The 22,838-nt window shown below is 38.0% G+C and overlaps 1 protein-coding gene across 1 annotated transcript in view; it reads right to left on the reverse strand.

The window, feature by feature from the left end:
* Positions 1–22,838, reverse strand: part of GUCY1A2 (guanylate cyclase 1 soluble subunit alpha 2) — a 152,239-nt gene that overhangs the window by 19,347 nt on the left and 110,054 nt on the right. The window contains exon 7 of the mRNA XM_059838644.1: positions 9,388–9,542. Coding sequence (XP_059694627.1) covers positions 9,388–9,542 — 155 coding nt within the window. The remainder of the gene's footprint in view (positions 1–9,387; positions 9,543–22,838) is intronic.

The following is a 22,838-nucleotide window of genomic DNA, read 5'->3' on the forward strand; positions in this document are numbered from 1 at the left end:
GTTTGTGGAGGCCTCTGCAGAGAAGCTTCTCTTTTAATCACTGCAATGTTTGCAGGAAATATTTTGTGTGTCCAAACTACAGGCTTAATATACTGAAATAATTCTTCACAGCTTCCCAAATTAGATTTCTGCCTGTAACAGCTGAAATCTTAGAACTTTCTGAGCTAAATCTGTAAGTTTTCACTGTAGCCACTCTTCCCCACACCGACTCTTCACTATGGAACATCCAGCCTTCCTAAAAATCAATGGTTTCCTCATCACAGTCTAACATCAGGTAATTTTAATGACAGTTACACAAATCCAAAACTGTAAAGTATATCTACAGTATTTGATTAAGGTCATGGCTGGCACTAAGATTAGTTGGTATTTTATACTATTTCCTCATAGAAAAAAAGTGCAGGATATAAGTACCCATCTTATTTTCACTTGTTTTGTGAATCGTATCTTGGTTACAATTAAATGCTCCAGGACTGATAGACCATTAGTCTTTTGAAGATTCCTCCACTGTTGTGACTTGTGATAGACTCCACATCCCTACATTAGATGCACTGCTTGAATCAGCCTCTAACCCTCAAAAACTCCAGAAAGGTCCAGCTGGCCTTCATTGGGATAACATTTCAGCTCTCAAGCAAGCATGGCAGGAAACCTTTGTTACAAAATGTTAATGGAACTTACTTATGATTACATTCTATCCTACTTTACACTTCTAAGGGTAAAAAAAAAAAGAAAATAGAAAAAAAAATTCTGGCTCAGAATAATACTATTAAAAAGATTTTCATCATGATGAAAATGACCTCTTGTTAGCTTTCTCCTAAAGAACAGATTCTTCAAATTCCTTAAATAATATGTTGGTCCTGACACTTGGCTTCCCAGTCTGAGAATGAGATCATAATTCAGAAATTGCCTCTGATTTCTTACATCTTTTTGTGTACACTAAAAGATGTAAATTCTCAGTGCATATCAGTGAAGATACTTTTCTGCAAAACCTTCCCTCTGACTTTTAGGCTACCTGTGATGTTAAAAAGAAATCAGCTGATGGCCATGGCCATTTCTAAGTTTATTGATTTCCTTTTTATGGGAACAAAGAACGCCAAAAGATCCTTGTGCCAAGCAGATGAATGAACAGTGCACATCCTTAGGGATGTATGCTGAGCTGCACCATGGTGGGCTGATCTTGGCTGGACACCAGGTGCCATGCAATCCATTTTTTGCACTTCCTCTCTGGTTCAGGAGAAGATCCAGTGTAAAACCTTCTGCTCTGGAACATGTCCTGGATGCTGGCATGCAGTTCAGGTTGATTGCCTCACCTCACAGACTGCTCTCAGAGCGCTCCTTTGTGAACAGGACAGGCTGCCAGTTGTAAAAGCCTGAAAGAACAATCTACCCTGAAAGAACAATCTTATCCTTCACCTTCAGGAAATTATGCTGCAGCTTTAACTGTATAAAAAATGTCCCCAGACTGTCCCACATTCAGAGAGCTTAAGCTGAAGTTACACAACCTCCGCAGTTCAGGAATATTCATATAAGAACTAGTCTGAAAATATCCCAAAGCATTTATCTTTGCTGGATTTTCTGAATCACTTCTGTGAATTTCCCTTCAGGGCACTATTGCAAAGGATATTTTTATAGTAGGTTTTTCACAGGTTCAAAATTCTGGGTTCCACTCAAGTAGCTGGATACACAATTAACAATTCAGAGCTCAAATTGTGAGGGTCAGGGTACTCAGGCATTCCTATAAATTGCCTGGAATTCGGTCTGCCCTCAGCTTGTCTTCTTCCATGATGTTTCAGGGGAGGAAGAATTTCCTAAACAGTGATTTGCAGTTGATTAACTTTGACACCTTCTCCTCCTAACCTGAAATCTTCCAGAGCTTTTAAAATTCTTGTTCTGTCCCTTCCTTGCTGGGAATGCTCTTGCTTTCAGACAAAAAGTGAGAGTATCTGAGAATTATCCTATTTTTTTTTTCTTTTCTACTAATTCATTTAAGAAAAAAATTCAGAAAGTCTGTGTGTGAATGAAAATTTGGATCATACTTAGGGGGAATCTTGAAGAAGCTTTTAAAAGCTGTAGCTCTTTCTTCACATAGTTGAAATGATACAGTAATTATATTTCAAACTATCTTGGCAGGAAACAGTCACATCTTCATCACAGTGTCTATATTCAGAAAACCATAAAATCACTGAATATGCTGAGTTGGAAGAGACCCATCAGACCCATCAATAATATCAAGTCCAACTCTGGCTGTGCACAGGACCATCCCCAAGGCTCACACCATGAGCCTGCGTTGCTCAAACACCTCTTGAGCTCTGCCAGGCTGGCGCTGTGACCACTTCCCTGAGGAGCCTGTTCCAGTCCCCATCCACCCTCTGGGTGTAGCACCTTTTCCTGATATCCAGCCTAAACCTCTCCCAACACAACTTCATGCCTTTTTCTTGACTTCAGTCACAAGACTGAAGAGATCAGTGCCTGCCCCTCTGCCTCCCATCACGAGGAAGGTGCAGACTGCAATGAGGTCTCCCCTCAGTCTCCTCTTCTCCAGGTAGAACAAACTAAGTGACCTCAGCCACTCCTCATGCAGCTTCCCCTCTAGACCCTTCAACCTCCTTTGGACACTCTCCCATATTTCAATGTCATTTTAATGTGGTGGCACCCAGAACTGCCCCAAGCACTGGAGGTGAGGCTGCCCCAGAGCAGAGCAGAGCAGGACAATCCCCACCCTTGCCCAGCTGGCCATGCTGTGCCTGATGCCCCCCAGGACAGGGTTGGCCCTCCTGGCTGCCAGGGCACTGCTGGCTCATGTTCAACTTGACACAGACCAGGACCCCCAGGTCCCTTTCCATGGTGCTTCTCTGCAGCATCTCATTCTCTGGTCTACACACACAGGCAGGGTTGCCTGGTCCTATGTGCAGAATCTGGCACCTGCCCTTATTAAACTTCATTTGGTTCTCATGGCCCAGCCCTCTAATTGAAGTAAGAAATGGTGATTGCTCATCTCTCCCATTGGAACCAACAGAGACTTGCTATTGCACAATTATTTGCTACAAAGCCCTCTATACTGAGTGCCTGTTGCCCATGATGATTCTTAACTCCCTCCATGCCCACAGTTTTCCCCTCCATCTCTCAGAGACGTCAGGCTTTTGTACTTTCCACTGGATTGCTGAATCAGAGCACAAAGCACCCACCTAGAACTAAACTTCAATGTGAACTTTTCTTTAGGAAAATTGGTCCATATAGACCAAAACTGAACAAAAGTTCTAAGAGAAATGAAATGCTCTACAACAAAGGAAACTATGCACTGCACTCCTAAACATAGTATGCACCATTGGCCAGGTCAATCTTCCATAAATCCTATCTATCACAGGGAGAGAAACAACAAAAGAAAAAGGTTCTTTCTGCCCTAACTCTAAAAGTACTGCAAAATCTTTAGTTGACCTTGTTTGCATCAGCCCATTAATTGGTATAATTAGGAAAATCTAATTTTAATGGCTTTCCAAACAGGCTATGAGAAGACTGTCTCCTGTTGGACTGTTGCTCCCTTCCTCTGTGGCAACAAGTGTTGCTTCCTTCACCAACTGGGCATCTTCTTGATAACATAAAACAGCTCATTTTTTTCCATATGAATACCAACAATAAATTATTACAGCACTCACTAGAAATTTAGGAAGGCTGCTCCTAAAATACTCTGTATAAACATATGAATTTGCTATTGTAACGCTAAAAATCAGTGCACTTGGTTCTAAACTTTAGCAGGTTTGAATTTCTCCCTCAGTTTCTGTGCATAAGGAGAATGGAAAAAAAAATCCTGACTACATCTCTACCTAATTAATTGCACATTGCATTTATTACTTTTTAAATATTGCATTTATTACTTTTTAAACTATGGAAGTTAGGCTACTGGTGTTCCTTCTTCATACAGGTCAACTGTGGAAAGGTTATGAAAGGGCCAGTCATGATTTTTAATGGAATATATTGCCTACCACATGCAGCTCAGCATGGTGAGTGTCCATCTCTGACCTTAACCACTTTTTTTCTCACTCACCTAAGCAAAAAGAATACTGGGTTTCTGCTCTCTGTTTGGGACATCAGTGCACAGGTTTGCTACTAAAAGGCCTCAGGCTTTACACTGATGTAGCAGTGCTGGCCTCAGGACCTGCCTGGATTTTTGCAGGCTTGAGCTTTTTGTAGTTTTAACAGCAGTGTAGACAACAGATGACTTTTTCCTAAAGATGTGTTAGCTTTAGATCAGCTCTGAGAAAATGAGGGGTAACATACACTGTTAGCTACCTAACAGTGATCTAGCACAGCTCTCCTGTGCAGGGTGAACCTTGAACCAAAGTACAGTGTCACAGAGCACAGCACAGACAGACACCAGAGGCCCAAGGACCACCATCACAAAACACAGTGACTTTGGGGGTGCAGCCTGACAGAAGCAGGTGACACTGGGAGCAGAAACCCAAGAAAAAAACAGTGCATTTTGACTATGCTTCTAAAATTAGGCTAACAATAATTTTTTGTGCCCATGAATAAGTTGTGTTCCCAATCTGCCCAAAACTAAATTGTCTGTCCACCAATATCTCTTGCAAACATACATGGTGAACTGACCAACATAAAAACAAACAGTTTTTTTTAAAGGATGCTGAGAAATAAAATCTGAAATAATCTGAAAAGGCTTTTGGGAGACCAAGCCCATTGGTTTGACCATAGGAGGCAGAAAAATATAGATGTAGAGATAGCTATACATTGTAGGAGAAATAATACATATAAATAGATATAACCTGTAGGAAAAAGAATTTGATAAAAATAAAAATCAATAAGGACTTTCAGGAAAAGCCTAATTTTAATTTAGAATCACTGTAAAGAGGGAAGTATAGAAATACTTCTTAATTACATAAAACTTCTTTCATACAACTTTCTGTGAAAGAATTATTAAAAACTTACATTGGTTTTAATCAATTTTAAAGGCTGAGAAGTAATTTATGCAGGTGAACACAATGACCTCGCCCAGCTCAATACAGAGGTCACCTGGGTTACCCTCTCTCCTAAACAAGACGAAAATGTGTGATACAGGCTGTTCATCTTTGCCTAAGCTCAGGTCCCAGATTCATTGCCCAACATGTGACAATGGAAAAGTATCTGTACCCAGCCCTGAGTGCCAGAAGCACATTCTCCACAAGAGAAATACATGCTGTAAAAGACTAGAGGTATAAAGAGGAAAAAAAGAATTAATTCTTAAAAAGGAGTTACTTGCCAAACAGGAACAACTATATTTACCTGCTTTTGATAACTTAGAAATCCCAAAGCACTACATTGCAACACTACTAGGAAAACAAGATAAATGTGGGTACATTATATTAATATCTCATAAAAATCATTATTAAAGGCTGAAACAAAAAACTAAAAAATATTTTATTTCTTTCCTGTGCTGAAGAGTCTCATAAATCTTAATGTGCTGCCTTTCTGACTGTGGAAAATAGGGTAATTCTATTCAATTCAGGATACAGCTGATGAATTAAATAAACTTCTTTTCCTATTCTTTTCTGTCCATATGTTTATACAGGGACCAGTCTGGGATGCTCAGCTTCCTCTCCAGTTTCCACATTTTCACTGGAAGTTTTACCAATGCTATTCCAGTGATTTAATTTCACAAAGCTCAGTGATTCAAAGCAAACAGGGATCTGTGATCCTTGTGTCCAAAGACCTGTCTGAGTCAAGAGAACAGGATATTTCAAACAGAAGTGATGTTTCAGATTCAAAAAATGCAAAGTTCACCTTTGTAAAAGTTGTTGTTTCACACCTAGCAGAGCTCTGCCCAGGTAGGTGTAACTGGAGCAAGGCTGCCCCAGGCTCACTGCTGCTGCTAAGCAACAAACATCACACCTTGTACTTACCATTTCAGACTCTGATTCTTACTTAGGCTGATTACAGGCTTGAAGGGAAGTGTCTGTAGCCTATAATAGGTATTCTGAGGTGTGATTATTATTTGAATGCTGATGACATTTTAGGATGAATAATCTTTACTGTAAAATGAAAGCTGCTAAGTATTGGACATGTTTCAAGGACCTGCATGCTTTATAAAACTTGTATCACAACTTCCACCAGGGGCCATGGTAGACACAAACACGTGATGACAAATGCCAGTAGTTTCATATAATTGAAAATTCTGTTGTTTTCATGCTGACTGCAAAATAATCTATTTTTAAAAACACTTACTCTTAGATAATAGAAGTATTAACACCAGTATTAACAAAGTGCACAGCAGCACAGTGTGATCAAATAGAAGCTTTTAACAGAATACGAAGTCAAATACAAATACATTTTCAGTTTGTGATGAATCACTTATTTATACACAATAAATATATACTCAGACAAATTATAGTTAAGAAAAGTTATATATGGATGCATCAGATCACTACTTTTTGATTTGGACATCACCAAGATATAATGTTAAATCTCACAGATCACTATCAGAAACTCTGAATAGTTCTTTCCCTTTGAGTATTTTGTAATTGCAGTCTCTTCTGGCCACTTTGTCAACAGTGTTATTTCTCAACTTCTTCCCTGTTTATTTTCAAGCTTCAAAGATATAGTTTGAAATCAACTTTTCAAGTTGCCCCATGCACATCAATTTTATCTTTTCACATAATTTCCCAAGCCTGCAATAAAAAATTGTTCCTAGCCTGATCACCACTACTTTTAGCCACTCATTTTCAATGATAACTGCATCTCATTGAATCATATATTTTCTTGACATCTCTACTTCCTTCACCTGTAACCATGTGTCTAGCCTGTTACTTCCACTGCAAGTTCTCTGAATCAAGCACTGAATTTCTTCAGCACGTTAACAGCAGATTGTTTACTGAGCACAGTATCACAGATTAAAAATACCAATAATTCTGTATTTTGTTGTGTATTGTTTTGCAATTTTATGTTACGGCATTACTACGTGACCAGTCACCATTCTACCTTCTTCCCTTTTTGCAGCAACAGTCTACATTGGTAACTGTCTGCAAGCTAAGTACAGACATGAGGGTCATATAAGGAATAAGAAAGTTCAACCATCTTGAAAAAAATGGTCCTATTCATTCTAGGATTTCTAGGATTAAAGGGAAGTGAAAAAACCCATTTTTTGATGCAACCTGAGAAATATGCAGGGTGAGAAGATCTGACTGAAGTTTTGGTACCTAGGACTTAGTATGAATACTGTCCAAGGTGACTCACAATATGCCCAGTGGCAGCCAGGCAGAGATGAGACACAGGGAAAGAGAAGCCATCCTCTCTGTGCCACAATGTAACAGGAGTCAGGAAATGGGCTGCACAAACCCACAGATTTCTAACAAGCTCCATACACGGGCCCTCACACTAACTCTCAGAACAGTATTTTAATCAGCAGTGTTATGAAAAGAAAATACGGTCACAGAACCACAGAATTAATGGGGTTGGAGAAGACCTTTAAAGCCCTTCTAGTCCAAGGCTCTTGTAATTAACAGAGTCATCTTCAGCTAGATCAGGCTGTTCAACAACGACCACAAAACTTGTGTCTCACAGAGGAGGTTCCATATCACTCACAGCTAAATTCAACACAACTGGCACTGTGCACTGGTACATGGAAAGTGACTCTGGCCCCAGCACGAAGAGAGTTCTGTGCCCCACAGGACCCTCAGCTGCTCTCTAGTTATATTTCCATAAAGCTGTCTAACCCACCAGTTTCTGCTCTCAGGGACAAAAACATGAGCAAGCAACACCATAGCCTGAAGTGAAACCAGTCCCCTGTACCACATTTGGGAAGTGCTAAGATCTCTCTTCTGAAAGAGTAGGGACTGCACTTTCAGAGTATCTTGAAGACTATCTGAGGCTGGAGAACAGCACTTTGTAAGACCTGATCCTACTCAAGTGAAGTCCAGCTCCCTGTCACAGAGCCTTGGGCACTTTTTGGCAGACCACAAACCACACTCTGGAGGCTACTGTGTAATTTTCATAACTGGAGCACAAATGGTAAACAAAATTATGGTGAGTATTCAAACAAGGTTTTAGAGGGCTCCTTCTATCCCATAGTGCATGACCAAGAGGCAAACACTGTAGAATGCTGTGTATGGAAGGCCCCAAAACCAATTTATTTTCAAATTATACCAAACTCCAAACAGAAATTTCCTATATATTTATTGAATTTATTTTTATTTAAATGAAAATGTCTTCTGTAAACAATAATAGGTTGGATTTGAACAGATTTGGAAGATAATAGATTGTCTAACTCTTGCATGTTACCAGACAGCTGTATGAATCGTTTCTGTTCACTTTATGATACAAACCCTATTCAGTTATTCTACCTCTTGTTCAATTTGTTACACTTGCTTCATTTTCAAAATATGATCTCAAGTGAATGGGCTCTTCAGAAGAATGTCACTTTATGCACTAGTTTAATTACTTTTAACTTTAATTTCTGACTGATTCATATTTTAGCATAGCAGACACTTCAATTCTTGGACGAAGAAATCCCATTTAACTTTTTTATTTACATAGATAGCTATGGGGGAAAAGATTTGAGATTCACAGTTCTGAATAGGAAAAAAAAAAAGAAAGAAAAGCACTACTGTTTGAACAACTATGTACAGATTTACCACACAGTCTCAAAAGCTTACTTCAGAAAATTACTTCAGACACAGAACACCGAAGATTGAGATATCCTGCCAAAAAAAAGTGAGTGCATCAGCTGTACTCTAAGCAGTAGAAATTCTAATAGTCAAACTATCAAATCTGAACAATAAGGAACACCTTTTTTATTTAGGAGCTGTTCCTCATAACCAGATTTAATCAAGCCTCCTCTCCATTTGCATAATTTCTTCAAAACGCTAGGGGTAATGCTTTGCCATTTTCAATCTTTTTTCCTACATTATGAGAATGCTTCTATCAAGTGTGTCTTTACAGTGCTAAATAAGAAATTTTGTCTTCAAGAAAGCATTAAATCTCTTTGTAATCTCATGGCTTTACTGGCAAAATTTGACTTCCTTCTGAGACAGTGGGAGTGTGCTCTCTTTCATGAACTTGTTTAGCGGGTGGAACCCAAATTCCCAGTCAAAAGCTGAAATAGTGCATAAAACTATGTCACTTTGGGAGATATCTCTCACTTCTTCTGTTACATATTATTTTTGGCAGGAATGGCTGGCTTTTCTGTTGTGCCTCCCTGCCTCCAATGCCTGACTTCTTTGCACATTCTGATACAAACCTGCAATCAAAAGACAGACATCCCCACACAATACCTCCTTCCTCTGTCCCGATGCCCTGCCAACTTCCTCTCGAATTCCATGTGTTGAGGACAGAGCATGCTACAGGAGGGAACTGAAAACAGGCAGGAACAAAAACAATAGGAAAGAAAGGGAGAAGAGGACTTACTGGTAGGTGGTGGGACTGACGTTGATGCGGCGTGGGTGACTTCCTGACTCGAACTTGCTGGCAAGGGTGACGTTGTTCCCAAAGAGGCAATAGCGCGGCATTCTCACACCAACGACGCCGGCCAGCACCGAACCTGAGTGAATGCCTATCCTCATCTGGAAAAGAACATGAGATCCACGTCAGGCTGCCTCTCCCGTGCCACCAATGGTAATGTCATCAGCACTCAGCTACAAGCAACCCTTTCAAATAAAGAGTAAACTAAAGAAGGAAGAGTGAAGTGGGAAAAAAACCCAGACTCTTCTATTCCTCTAGCTTAGATCAGATGCAGTTAAAAGAAAGAAGAACAAAAAGATTATCTTTTCACTAAAACAATTTTCTTCTCTGCACATTTGCTGGAGACTGTGACAGTCAAAATAGAAATCCTGAACAGAATAGGTTGGGATCATCCAGAGTTACTGCAATATAAGCCATCTAATTACACGAATAAATACATTACAGAGGTTATTTTTGCCACCACTTCTAACACAGGCTTTAAAGTAATACCCAGTTTTTCTCAAACTGGCAGGAAGAGTAGTTAAGTGGAGTGAATTAATATATTACTTTTATCTCCTCCATATTTTTCTTCCAAACTCTTCAAGGTCTAAGGTCTTTATCACTTTTTCAGACAGAAAGATATTACAGCGGTGAGAATGCTGAAGACTGAGGCACCAATGATTTTAAAGGTAATTGTATCCTCCTCAGAATAAGGAGGAATAAATCCCCAGCAAATTAAAAAACTCATGCAACTATTTCAGCAATCATTCCCTGTAACTGACTGAAGCCTGGCAATTGCATAGGCCTGTACAGCTCACAAAGTCACCATCCAAGTTTCCTTCAGAACGAATAATCAGAGATTTATTCTGCACACATTTTAGGCAACAATTGTGTTTGCCAAGAAAATGATTTTTGCAGATAGGGAAGTCTTTTTCCCTTGTTAACTTTATAACAGTACAAAATTGAAAAGAAGATATTTATATCTTCTGAGGATACTCTTGCTCATAGCGACTGGACTGCTGCAAAACTTAAGGTAAAGGAAATACATAGCAGCTACTTAGAGGGTCTGGTGGGGTATGAATGAGTGACTTACCTAACACTGTACTCAATATGGCCCTTTTACTTATTTAATTCACAGTTATTGCGCTGTCCTTTTGTCCATCGGTCCCTATTTTTTTTAAATAAAAAATACATATGGACTCAAAAACAAATTTTAAAAAAATCATTGTTACACCTTTTTTATGTAAAGAAAATGCCAGCATTTGATAACATTGGTGTCCATGAAGTTCTAAGAACATGTGGGACCCCACATTATTTCACTGATTATGCCCAAGACTTTCACCATGCAGCTAAGCACTCTTCTAATTTTATTCCTATCTTATGTGTCACAGACAGTGGGTTCAGAATTCTATCTGCTATACAGTAAGCTCCTGCATAACCTAGGGACATGTTCTGCATTCAACATGATACTACTTACAACATTCTCACAGGCAGCCTAAAACCCTCAATCTTGACAACAATGCTGCTAATTACAGACTAGGTTGTTTGGTTTGTTTGTTTCTTTCTCCTTCTTTTTTCTTTTTTCTTTTTTAAATCTGTGAATAAGAATCACTTTAGTGATTCTTTAAGTTAAAAAGTTCACTTTAATTGAACTTTCAAACCTTTACTATGGTTTGCAAGGCAGTCACAGAAATCCTTCAAATCCTGTCTTCCATAGGTCTGGGAAGCATGCACTACCTTGGTTTGCCTGCAAACATCTCTGCAAACTCATAACACTAGGGTTATTTTGGTCATCTTTTGGAGCAATAAGATCTCCTGCTTTTGCTACAACATACATTTAAACTCCACTGTCCATTACCAGTGGAAAAAAGTGCTCTTGCAGCCATGAATTGGGTAAACAGCCCTTCTCCCTTTAGGTGAGGTCAGTACCTGCCCTCAGTGAAAGACTATGAGCAGGAAGCCTTGCTCACACAATGAGCATGCTTTCAATAAGTAATGAACAACCTATTTACAATGTCTTGTTCTTGTGAGATGGGAGGGGACTTAGTCATTTTGCACACAATTTCAGGAACAGAGCTAATGAAACCCATTTGTTCCATTGCTACTCTGCACATTTATTTAAAAATCACAAATTAACTGTGTGCTGTGACCTCTTCCACAGTGCATTCATTCACACGTAAAGGCCAGACTGAAACTGTAAAGAAAAGTATTAGTTTTGTTTTCCTCCAGAAAACACAGGAATAAGAGTATACTTTAGAGAGGATGGAAAATATGACAGCAAAAAACATACTAAGAAAATAAAATTTGCTTTTTGCAATATATGCAGTGAAAGCTGAAGTTATTGTTGGTTGTTTTGTTACTTTCATTCTTTCCTTTTAATTGCTTCCTTTTATATGGCCACATAGTTTTTTATTACTCAGTGCTTCAGTGACAGACATGAGGGTTCTTCTGTACTATCTTAAGAGCTTTTTAAAAATCACTAGCTCCTACAATGAAAAAGGTAGATACAATCTCACAAACACAGGTTAAACTACATAGAGAGAGTCAAAACCTGAAGTTTTCATTGGGTGGAAGAAAGTTGATGTAGGCTTTCTCAACAAACCTTAGAGATAAATTACACTAAGAATGGCTTACAGTACAGCTCCACATCTGCTTTACTATATAGTTCTCTAAAAGAAAAGAGCCTGCAAACACTGATGCTCTGGCCATAAAGTATTCCTTAGTGTGCCTTATTATACCAAGAATAACTATTATATTGGCCCTACGTACTTTTTAGAGAAATAGGTTTACTTAAAAGTGTCTTTTCAAGATTTTACTTCATTTGCAGATTCGTTGTTCTGGTCTTTTCCTCACAGAGTTGAAGACTGTTGTATTAACAGCTTCAGGCTCTTTTTAACAAAGGAAAAAAAAAGTGTGATCAAATTATTAACAAGAAGACACTTACTGGGGCACATCAACCTTTCACATTACCTTTGCAGTAGAGAAAATCTGCCTAGACCACATAACTTAGAACAATAACAACAACAGTTACACAAATATAGTCATAGTTCCCAAGCTATTTTGTACATGTAGCTCTTATTAGCACTTTCTCAGAACAGTCACCATTAAATATTAAAAATAGCATAGAAAGTGAAAATTAGGTGACAACACTGGGATGCATTTTTTTGTCTATCATAACTCTGTTTATTCCTTTTAATAGATGTGTAGTACAAATTATACATTTATTAACTGTCTTAAATGGAGCATTTTTTATAAAATGCATGCTTTTCATCTGTACCAACTGCTCCTTTGTATGTCCTTAATTATTTGGCTAAAGACATAAGGGAGGCATGTAGCTGAACTTGAAAATTCAGAGGCATTATGCACACAAATGGAAAGGTGAATCTTTGGAAACTATCACAAAGAGGAGACAGCTGTGAAAAAAAAAACCCAGTAAACCATTCATCCAAGAGGTAAGGAACAGTGAAGAGACCCACAAAAGCCAAAGACATTTCTAAAGCATTATCCTGGAAGGCACAATGGCAAAAGAGACATGAACAGGTGGGAAAAACACGGAGAGACCTGTGAGAGATCTTTTAGATTAAGAGGGACAACTTGAACTGAGTGCAATGAAAAACGAGAAAAAAGATTAACAAATCTGATCTCTGCAAGAGCTGTGGTAACAGTGAAGTGGAGAAAAGCTGATGAGTCAGAGGTGTAAAAGAAAAGCAGCCTGCATTGATCAATGCAATGTGAGAGGAAAGACATGGCTATGTGCGAAGCAAAAGAAGGTTCCAAAGCTTGTATTAAGAAAGTAGCAGTATTTGAATATTTCTTACTGGATAAGGCACAAAGAGCAGAAATACCTGAGTGACCAGAAGGATGGTGATTTTGTTTAGTAGTGATAAAGAAGAAGATTCATAAGGAAAGATGAGAAGCACTGGTCATCATCTTAAATGACCAGTGGAAATGTGCCAGAAGTGGTACCAGTGAGGGCTGATAGTCCAGACTAGACTGCAAGAGGAAAGTCAAGAACAAACAGGAACAAGGATGAACAACACAAAAATATTTGTTCTTTTTCTGAACTGAACATTCTGTCACTGAATTCTTCTGATGTCCCAAATCTTAGAAAAAATGTATGTGACTTCTTTACACCTCCTCATTGCCAAAGCACGATTTTCCGCTTTTATATCTAGAAGAACTGGGGTTTTTACTTTGTTTAGTTTTGTTTCTTTTTTATCTGCTATTCAATTTCAATTACTTGCAATTGCCTGAATGCCTTCTTAGGCACGATACTGAAAACTGCAATCTTACATCAAAATAAAGCCTATTCCTACTGAGATGAGAGTAAATGCAACACTGAAAATTCACAACCCATCTAAAATTAACTTTATAGGCAAATGGCAAAAATATTTTAATAACAGTAAACGAATGCAGTGGCATGCCTGAAGTAAATTTCATCATTGCTAATTTGCTTCTTAATAGCTTTTTCTGTTAATCAGTACTCTCAAAAAAAAAAATCCAGTAATTTTCATTATGGTCAAAGCCCTTGAGTTTTTTTCTTTTGAAACCTTTTTGAAAAATGCATTCTCCTTCCTCTTTCCTTATTTCTCCACATAATTTTCAAGACAAAAATTAGAATGCAAGTGGAAAGGCAGTCTGAGAAGTAGCACTTGTCTACCCAAGAATGTTTTTGAAAACCTCCTCAAATCTAAAATTTTTTGACCAATATATATTTGCATATTGATAAGCAATTGAATACATTAACCTTATTTCACTTCAGTCAAAACTGAGACATTGCATTACAAGATTTAAAAATAATTCTTTATTAATTAGACCACAGAAAAATGGTTCAACCCATAATGATTTCTGAAAGGAAAATTAAGCAGGTTTTAAATTATTCCTCAAGTTTCATATGTACATGGTGCTGTTTAAAAATATTTGCAGTCTTGGTTATGGGCTTACAAATCTATTTTAAAAAGCATAATTCATGCTTTATTCAGAAAAAAAAGACTAATAGGCAATAGCATGGGGAATTGCATAAGGGTATCACTGTGAAGAATGATTTCTGAGTTGAAAAGAAAAGGACTGAAAATATTTTTGCCCAGCACCATGGACATAAGAAGCTTGAGGAATAGTTTAAAACTGGCTTAAATTCCCTCCCAGGAAACATTACAGCTTGAACCACTTTTTGGTGGTCTAATTAATAAAGGGATTATTGAATAAATTGAAGGGAAAACTAGGAAGAAGAAGAGTTGTGGGTACCTTTCTTTTTGTCTTCCAGTAAAGGGTAGTTAATACTAAAACATGCAAGCAAGCAGACTTTCACACTCACACTAAAGGTAACCATGTAACCTGTCTTCTGATAAGCACAGGGTGAAAAAAACACACTCATTTCCAAAGTTCCCTCTCTGCAACCAACAATTTTTAGTTCAGGGACTTCCTGAGCCAAAAGAAATTCTTTTTGTAGAGAAAAGGTGTTTGATGTTCAGTTCCTCCTCAAATATGAATTACAGTAACATTTCAGCATGCATTCTTTCTTCCTACTACACACTTGGAAAGAAGGACCTTAATAAATAGTTCTCAAACTCTGCAAAACACACTCCCATGCTAGAAAGAGAAGTCTCAGGTTGTCTCACAGGTTAACTGCATCCAGAAGGACACACAGCCCGTTTTCTCAGAACTGTCTGCCTTACACAGACACAGATGAAGGAGAGAGGGCAGGCTGAGAAGTAGGTGACACAGCTTGAGAAACAACCAGGGCAGAAGTGATGCCCCACTCAGCCAACCTGGAGCTTTTCAAGCCTCAATAACGTGACTGACTGACTGACTGACTGACTGACTGACTGACAGCTGCTCCAGTCTTTGTGCTAAGCTGAGCAGAGCTCAGAGCTGGCACAAGGCAGTAGCTGCATGAAAATAGTTCCAGGCACAGGGATGGCCCAAGCCAGAAAAGCAATTAAATCCAACAGAAAGCATTCTGCTGGATCAGGACTCTTGGTGGCAGTCTCAAAAATGTATATTGGTATCTGGACAGTAACATTTCTCAGACAAAAAGCACTCCTCACTTTCTGGCCTAATATACTGATTGATACTCTGTGTTTCAGTATGGACCTTCTCCCTTCTGTGCTTGCAGTGTCCTTCAGAAAGGAAAAAGTCATCTCTTGCATGGTGTCTTAGCTATTAGTCCATGACACACAGCTAGATTATTTCAAACAGAATCTGCCAAATTCTGTAGGGTGTTTTCTGCTCTAATATTTTCTAGCAGCTTCTACAACAGCACTATCTCTAAATCCCAACAAATACCTTACATAGGGAGATTTACTTGTAAAATGTCTCAATGTAAAAGAGACTCTCCGGAGCTCAGAGGTCTAAAATCAGGGCCACACACAGGTGAGTCAATGTGCCTTTCTGCTCCTTCAGAGGACTGCAAGTTGATAGGACTGACAGCTATGTCCTGACATATGCTTTAGTGTGTGGGTTATCTGTATTCTTAGATAGATTTATAAATATCACAGTGCCTTTCTGGAAAGGGACATATGACAGTACAGCTCACTACAGAATTGTTGCCAAGGAACAGACCTGCTCAGAGGAAAATTTAGATCACTTGAATTTCACAAGGTGTTCTATAGAACTAAACTACAGGATACATTCCCCGCCCCCCCTCCCCATTTGAACATCATTTGGAGAGATAAACACTTAAATTCTTTTCTAATCAGAATTTCCTAGATTTTTTACTCAAAGAATTACTCAACCCATCTGAAGCAAAACACACAGCAAATTATACAAGGACAATGAAAAATAAAGTAATAAATGAATAAAGAGGGAATGCCTTGGAATCAACAAATCCATTTTAAATAGTTACTGGGTAAGGAAATCATGTGGTTTGTGCAAAAGAGATGCAATTAAATTATAACCAATTTGATGCACTTTGCATTTGTACATCCCTGGGCTATGGTCTTGGCATATAGTCACTTCTACTGAATGTGGGAAAAGGAGCTATGAATCATTTCTACATAAAGAAGCCCCAGACTTGAAGGATGAAATTATTTCTCTCTTCCCCTTGAAATTCTTCCACCATGATCTAAGCTAGCCCTGCTTTGAATAGTGGTTGGATGAGTTAACCTCCACAGGTTCCTTGCAGCTTCCTTCACAACTCTGTATTTCATAACCTGTGTTAAAAAATTATACACCTGTGAGTCTCCATCAGCAGTATGAGGTGGAAATAGATGAAGTAAAAACAAAAATAAAGACTCAGACTAGTTTTGGGAGCTCATTAGTTCTAGCATCAAAGGAAAGTTTACACTGGGGCAAGTTATTTTTGAGTCAAATGGGATCATGTGAATTCAGTATGGCACTGCTCAGTGTTTAGGTTAGAAGAGGATTTGGGTCATCTGCAAGGAAACTTCTGACCTGAAATTATTTACTGGAGAGGGTTCTGAGTGGAGAGGTGGGTGTTAAGTGACGTAAATGAGAATTTTCAGAGCTGCTAAACAGAAAAATAAAACCTATGTCCTTCCCCTGCAGTTCCAAAGAAGAAACATTAACACAAGTTAATGTTAATGTGCTTCTTCATGAGCTGCTTCTCACTCACCAATAAAACATTGCATTCATTGTTGATGGGGCATTTAATCAAAACCACCTTTTATTGTTTTCTTTAAATAGTAATTTCCACAGTAGGAACTTAATTACTATGTGAACCTGTGTGTTCAGGCACTTAAAAAAGAGCTAATCACTCACACAAGCCCACATAGCAGTGGAGGATTTTTCCCAGCCTCCCCACCACTGACACCCAAAAAAGAAAAATATTCATCAGAAAGTTCTCTTTGATCCCTAGTGTAGGAGGACATCTTTGTCTCACAGTGCCATCATATGACATACACTGAATGGCTTGGGTGATACTTTAACAAGGTTAAATGACACATGCTCAAAATATTTAAGGGAACAAAAAAACTGTATTTAAAAAAAAAGAAAAGTTTGACCTAAGTGTTTTCACCTCAAGAATCAACCTTTGATACTTTTCCTAATTTAGTAATTTAAGGTAAATTTCGTCTAATCGCAATGACCTAGAAGTTAGCCAGCCTCATTTAAGTTAGGTTTTTAGACTCCTGCTAAACACAGGAGGTAAATAACCTCAGGGCTGCAATTCTTCATACTTTAAAATTGGCACACAGGAGAGGCTGAATCACTCACTCCTGAAGCTGTCTTAACTCTCCTGGTGGAGCAGAGAGGGACATTTAATTGTAAGTTTAACCCGGACCCCTGAAGAAATGTGAGATGAATTCAACTCTCAGCCTGACAAAGTTGACACACTTTTACCTGTCTGTAAAATGAGCTACACTCGTGTGCATAAATCATCAAAAATACTGGTGTTGATGGATGGGACCCCGTCAGAAGATCATTCTATTTGTAGAACTGCAGAAATTTCTTCAGATGTTTTAATGTAATGGTCTTTGAATCTAGTCTGCAATCTTTGAAATGACCTTTGAATGGCAGAGTCATGCTTCATCTTTTGACCACAGTACAGGTTCTTACACATCGATGAAAGCCAGAGTGATCTGCTTTGGGAAGAGCTTGCAACCAATCAACAAAGATCATAGCAGCTTTTAAATAGAACCACTGATCTTTAACAATCTTACAGTTTTACTACTAGAAGCAACCTTATCTAGCCTGTACAATAATGATGTATCAGAGTCTTCCCAATGGCTCCCTCACTATTCATGAAACCTACACTGTTGCCCATGTCATTTAAACCTCTACCACCACAAGCTATGTTAATACTTTCTGCATGAAGAGGAGATGCATTTTAAGCCTGTAGTTTCTACTGGAGGCGCCAGCTTCTTGCAATCAACACCAAGGCAGACATATCAAAATAAAAAATCATTAAACTCCCTGCTCCATATGGACTGTTGACATGACAAAAAAAAAAAATTAAAAATCAGTGTGTCAGGTTTTAAAAATGTACATGTTCTTAGGCTGGGACTTAAGACTGCTTCCTTCAGCACCTCTCAGTCTAACAGACAATACAGCCAATTACATTGCTCAAGAAATGACTGGATGTGGCACTTAGTGCTATGGTCTAGTTGATAAGGTGGTGATCAGCCAAAGGTTGGTTGGACTCAACAATCCAAGAGGTCTTTTTCAATATAAATGATTCTGTGACTCTGTGATATAGATAAATACCTGAAAAGAGTCAATTTATGCCTTCTTTTGAAACAGTAAATCAAGGAATGACCACATGAATGATAGAAGGCTAAGGAAACCCCAAGCTGTATATAAAGACTGCATGGAATTGCAGGCTGAAATAGCTAGAATATAGTTTGCTTCCTTGGGAAGAAACATAAGGCACTGCTGCCATCATATAGACTTGAATACTAAATGCACAACATAAGAACTTATTCTCATGCTCAAATAAAAAAATAAATATAATCTGCCTGTAAATTTTCCATATGAGAGCTGGGACATTTTATACCTTATAGGTTCCAATGTTTGAACAGCTCACTGTATTCAATAATCATAAAGCACCTCACTCTAAAATGATAATGCTGCTGTGTTCCTTTGCTTGTTCACCAGTTTGATTTTAAGAACTGCCATTTCTATAGACTGGACACAAGACCATGTAAGATGATGACAATGATTTTTGCAAACCAACCCAACTCTTGTGCCCGAAGCAAACCTCCCCATCTGGCAGTGGCGATTGCGTACAAAGGGAAATGAGGCTCTGTGACTGCATGGATCCTACAAACAAGAGACTAAAAGACTTCACCTTGGCTATAATTGGGAAGGGGTTTATCAATACCTCTTATTGCCTTTGTGCTTCACCATCACAAAGCTGCAGATCTTTGCAGGGAAAGTGAATTCCTCCTCAGTGAGTTCAAAATACACATTCACATAAAATGATTTTTCTGAAGTCTTTCAGACAGGCAAATCCAGACAGCTGTGAATAACTTCTTCATACAACAAAAGGAATTAGCACAAAGAGAAAGGCAGCTAGCTTGCACTGAGCTGAGGATTTTAGCAAATTATCTAAGCATTTAGTGAGTCGCCTGATTCCTGTATAGACAGCACTTCAGCAAGTCAATCAAACTTTCCACAAAACAAATGACTCCACAAAACAAATAATAGCAAAAGCTAGGATCAGAACTCAGAGTATTCTGTACAGCTTTGTTACCTTCACTGAAAATCTAGGTTTAAAAAAGGACATTTGTAAATAAAATGGTCACTGAAATGAATGAAAAATCATTCTGCAACTCATACAAAATGCAACATTTTCTATTCCTAGATTTAAGGTGGAAATCTACAAGCAATATCTGATTGTCACTGAACAGCAGATGTACCATGAATAGGAATGAGAAACTATTTCACTGTTTGTTTAAATTGCTTCAGAGAAAATTCTTAATGCACTACAATTTAAAGAAGACGATTCAGGATAAATTTGAATGTTCTGGTGTTTTCAGGACTAGAAAGATTCTAATCTTATTTTCAAAAAATTACCAGAGGAAGGCCTAGTAATGTCAAGAATATGACAAAGCCCAAACAGAGACTAATTACTCTCAGATGAAGGTGAATCACTTATGGGAAGGAAAGATTTCAATGTTCAGTCTAATGACTTTCCTTCATTTCATTCAATCTCTCCCACTGTGTCTAACACTCATTCTTCTCTCAGAGACACACTGACAAAGAAAAAAGCATGGCAACACATACAGTTGGTTTTGGCTTGTAATTTCTATAAAAATAGCAATCTTAATGCATATATTTTAAGAATTCCTTTTCTGTAGGTTATGCATTTTGCAATTGCAAAAATTTAAATATTAACATGCATAGCCAAGATTATCTCTGGCCATCTTCACCAGTTTTTATCAATTAATTTCTATTTCTATAATCCACAAACATATAGACAAAAATTTAAGTGTACTTATGCTATTATTTGTGTGAGTAAGACCAGAAAAGAAAGCCAGAGATTTTAAATCTCAATGATCCTTGCATGTCCTTTTGAAAATGTAAAACTAATCTAGTTTGGGAGGCAGGAGAAGATGACAGTACAGCATATCTATAACTTCCTGGCTTGTCACTGCTCTCCAGCCAACCTTTAATGACACTAACTGGGTGCATTTGGCTGCTGAGGGGCAGCCCTGCATTTTGCTTATCCAGCATTCTCATTGCTTGCTTCTTTCCTGCTGTTACTCCCAACTGATTATGCTTTATTTGAAACTTTTCCAGTCAAATTCTTCAACCAAGAAGTGGGTGAAGAATCTCTCTAGGTGCAACCTTTTGTGACAAGTCCCTTAGCTCCAAATCTCATTCTTTACTCCTTTCCTCCGAAATTATCCAAGATGTGTTTTCATTATAAGAATTCCTTTATTTTTTGGTGCCTTGTTCTTTATCAGTGTATCTGAGAGGAATGTGACTGTGAATATTAAATCATGAAAATTTGATAATTTTTATTTGTATTTAACTTGATTTGAAATTTGTGGATAAATGAAATAAAGTAGATGAAATCTCACTCATAGTTGTGTGTAAAAATAAAATTCAGCAAAACTTATTTTTACTTATTGTATTTGTTAATGATCTGCAATAAACAACACACAATGCAAGCAAATGGATCCTGCAAACTGAATGCAACTCTGAATTTTAAATACACAATTAAAGAGAGAAAGCTGGGAAATTCTGAGTGAAGATCAAAATGAACTTGAGATAGCATGCAATCTTATCACATGAAAGAAGTAATCTGGGGTTATGAACATCATCTGACACCTATAGTTCCTTCCTACATAATTCTAGTCAACCTCACCAAGCCTGTTAAGTTAAAACCTAGGTACTGTCAACAGCTGTGATTTCTGAAAAGATCAAGAATCTCCTCAGAAAGGATTTAATTAGAGGGAAACTAAAAATCTGTAAGTGCTTACAGCTTGGCTAATTATTCCTCAATGGGGGAAGCATGATAATCACCTACCAGTATGTGCAAGATGTTCATATCAAAGAGGAACATATGGGGACACAATCAGAAGTAATACAATTTAAATGAATACATAGGTGAATATCCAGCTTATCTAGGCCTAAATAGACTGTACTGTGTGACAGTGACATGTTTTTGAGGTAAATGTGCTAAGTTACATCATTTCATTATGGCACTACTGAAACACTGAAAACACATTGTGAGGATGTTGACAGGAAGATGGACAGGATGAAGTAACATATGTGTGTCTTTTTTAACTCTAACTTCATACTGCATTGAAGGACAACTAATTAAAAAGTGATGTTACACTTGAGAGTTTCAAATGACTGCTGCAAAGTCTGTTTTCCTGTCACCCTTAAGAACAGATGGGGTGGGAGAAATATTTTGTAATGTTCTGAAACCACTTAAAAACTCAGAATTTTGAATTTCAGCTCAAAGAGAAATTGTGTACCTTGGTTCACATTGTCTTTAGAATTTTTATAAAACTAAAAAAAATGCAGACAGAAGCAGTGTTGAACCAATTTTACTCATGTTATAAACTCAGATATTGAACTTCTTTTTCGTAATAATCATACAATGATCAATGATCAATGTCAACAACATATATTGCAGTATCAAGCACACCCATGAATAGCAAAACAGTGTAAGCTTGACAGAAAACACGCATTTTAGAAAACATAAGTTTTTAGACAGTCATCCTTTCATGATGGACTGTCAGTTCTGTTACTACACTGCAATCATACCTAGTCATGTTATTTAGGCATTGGTCCGCTCCTCATCACAGATGATCACAGCTAAGCTTCCTGTGGATACCTAAAAAAACAAACCCTTTCACAGGAAATACTTTGGCAGCTGCACATTCAGCCCCCATGAGAATGACAGGAAGAATCACCTCACTAAAGGGCAGCAACCTCCAAAGAACAACATAGTGGTTGTGCTTTTAAACCATTCCAGGTGGTTTTGAAGCACCTGCCCCAACTGCCCCTATTTACTCTACCTTGCTTCACTTCACAAAATGGTTTGCTCTGCATGAACTAGAACCCTGTTAAAGGAAATTAAAGCAGTAGCTCTTCTCAAGATATACACCAAAGTTAAGACAACCTTTTATGGGTATATCAGTTTGTAAACCAATTTGATATTTCAGATCTGTGGAGGCATGTGGTATGGTAGAGATGTTTAGTATGAGGAACAAAATCACTTCAAGTAAAAATATCAAAAACATTAAATAGAGATGCAAGGGCCTCAGCACAAACTCCATTAATCCACCAATCCTTTTCTGCTGCAGTGATCTACTGGAAGAGCTGGCACACTTACTGTGCCATGAGTGACAGGGGCAACAGCAAAACTAACTACGTTCCATTGACCTTTCAAGCCTGTAATCATGAATTTAAAAATTTAGTTGCTAAAATTCTAATCAGTGACTGACATTCTATAACAATAAATATTTTACCAAGCAAAAAAGTTATGGGTCTTTTAGAAATGT

The sequence above is a fragment of the Haemorhous mexicanus genome, chromosome 2 (genome assembly GCF_027477595.1).
Source record: "Haemorhous mexicanus isolate bHaeMex1 chromosome 2, bHaeMex1.pri, whole genome shotgun sequence".
NCBI lineage: Eukaryota > Metazoa > Chordata > Aves > Passeriformes > Fringillidae > Haemorhous > Haemorhous mexicanus.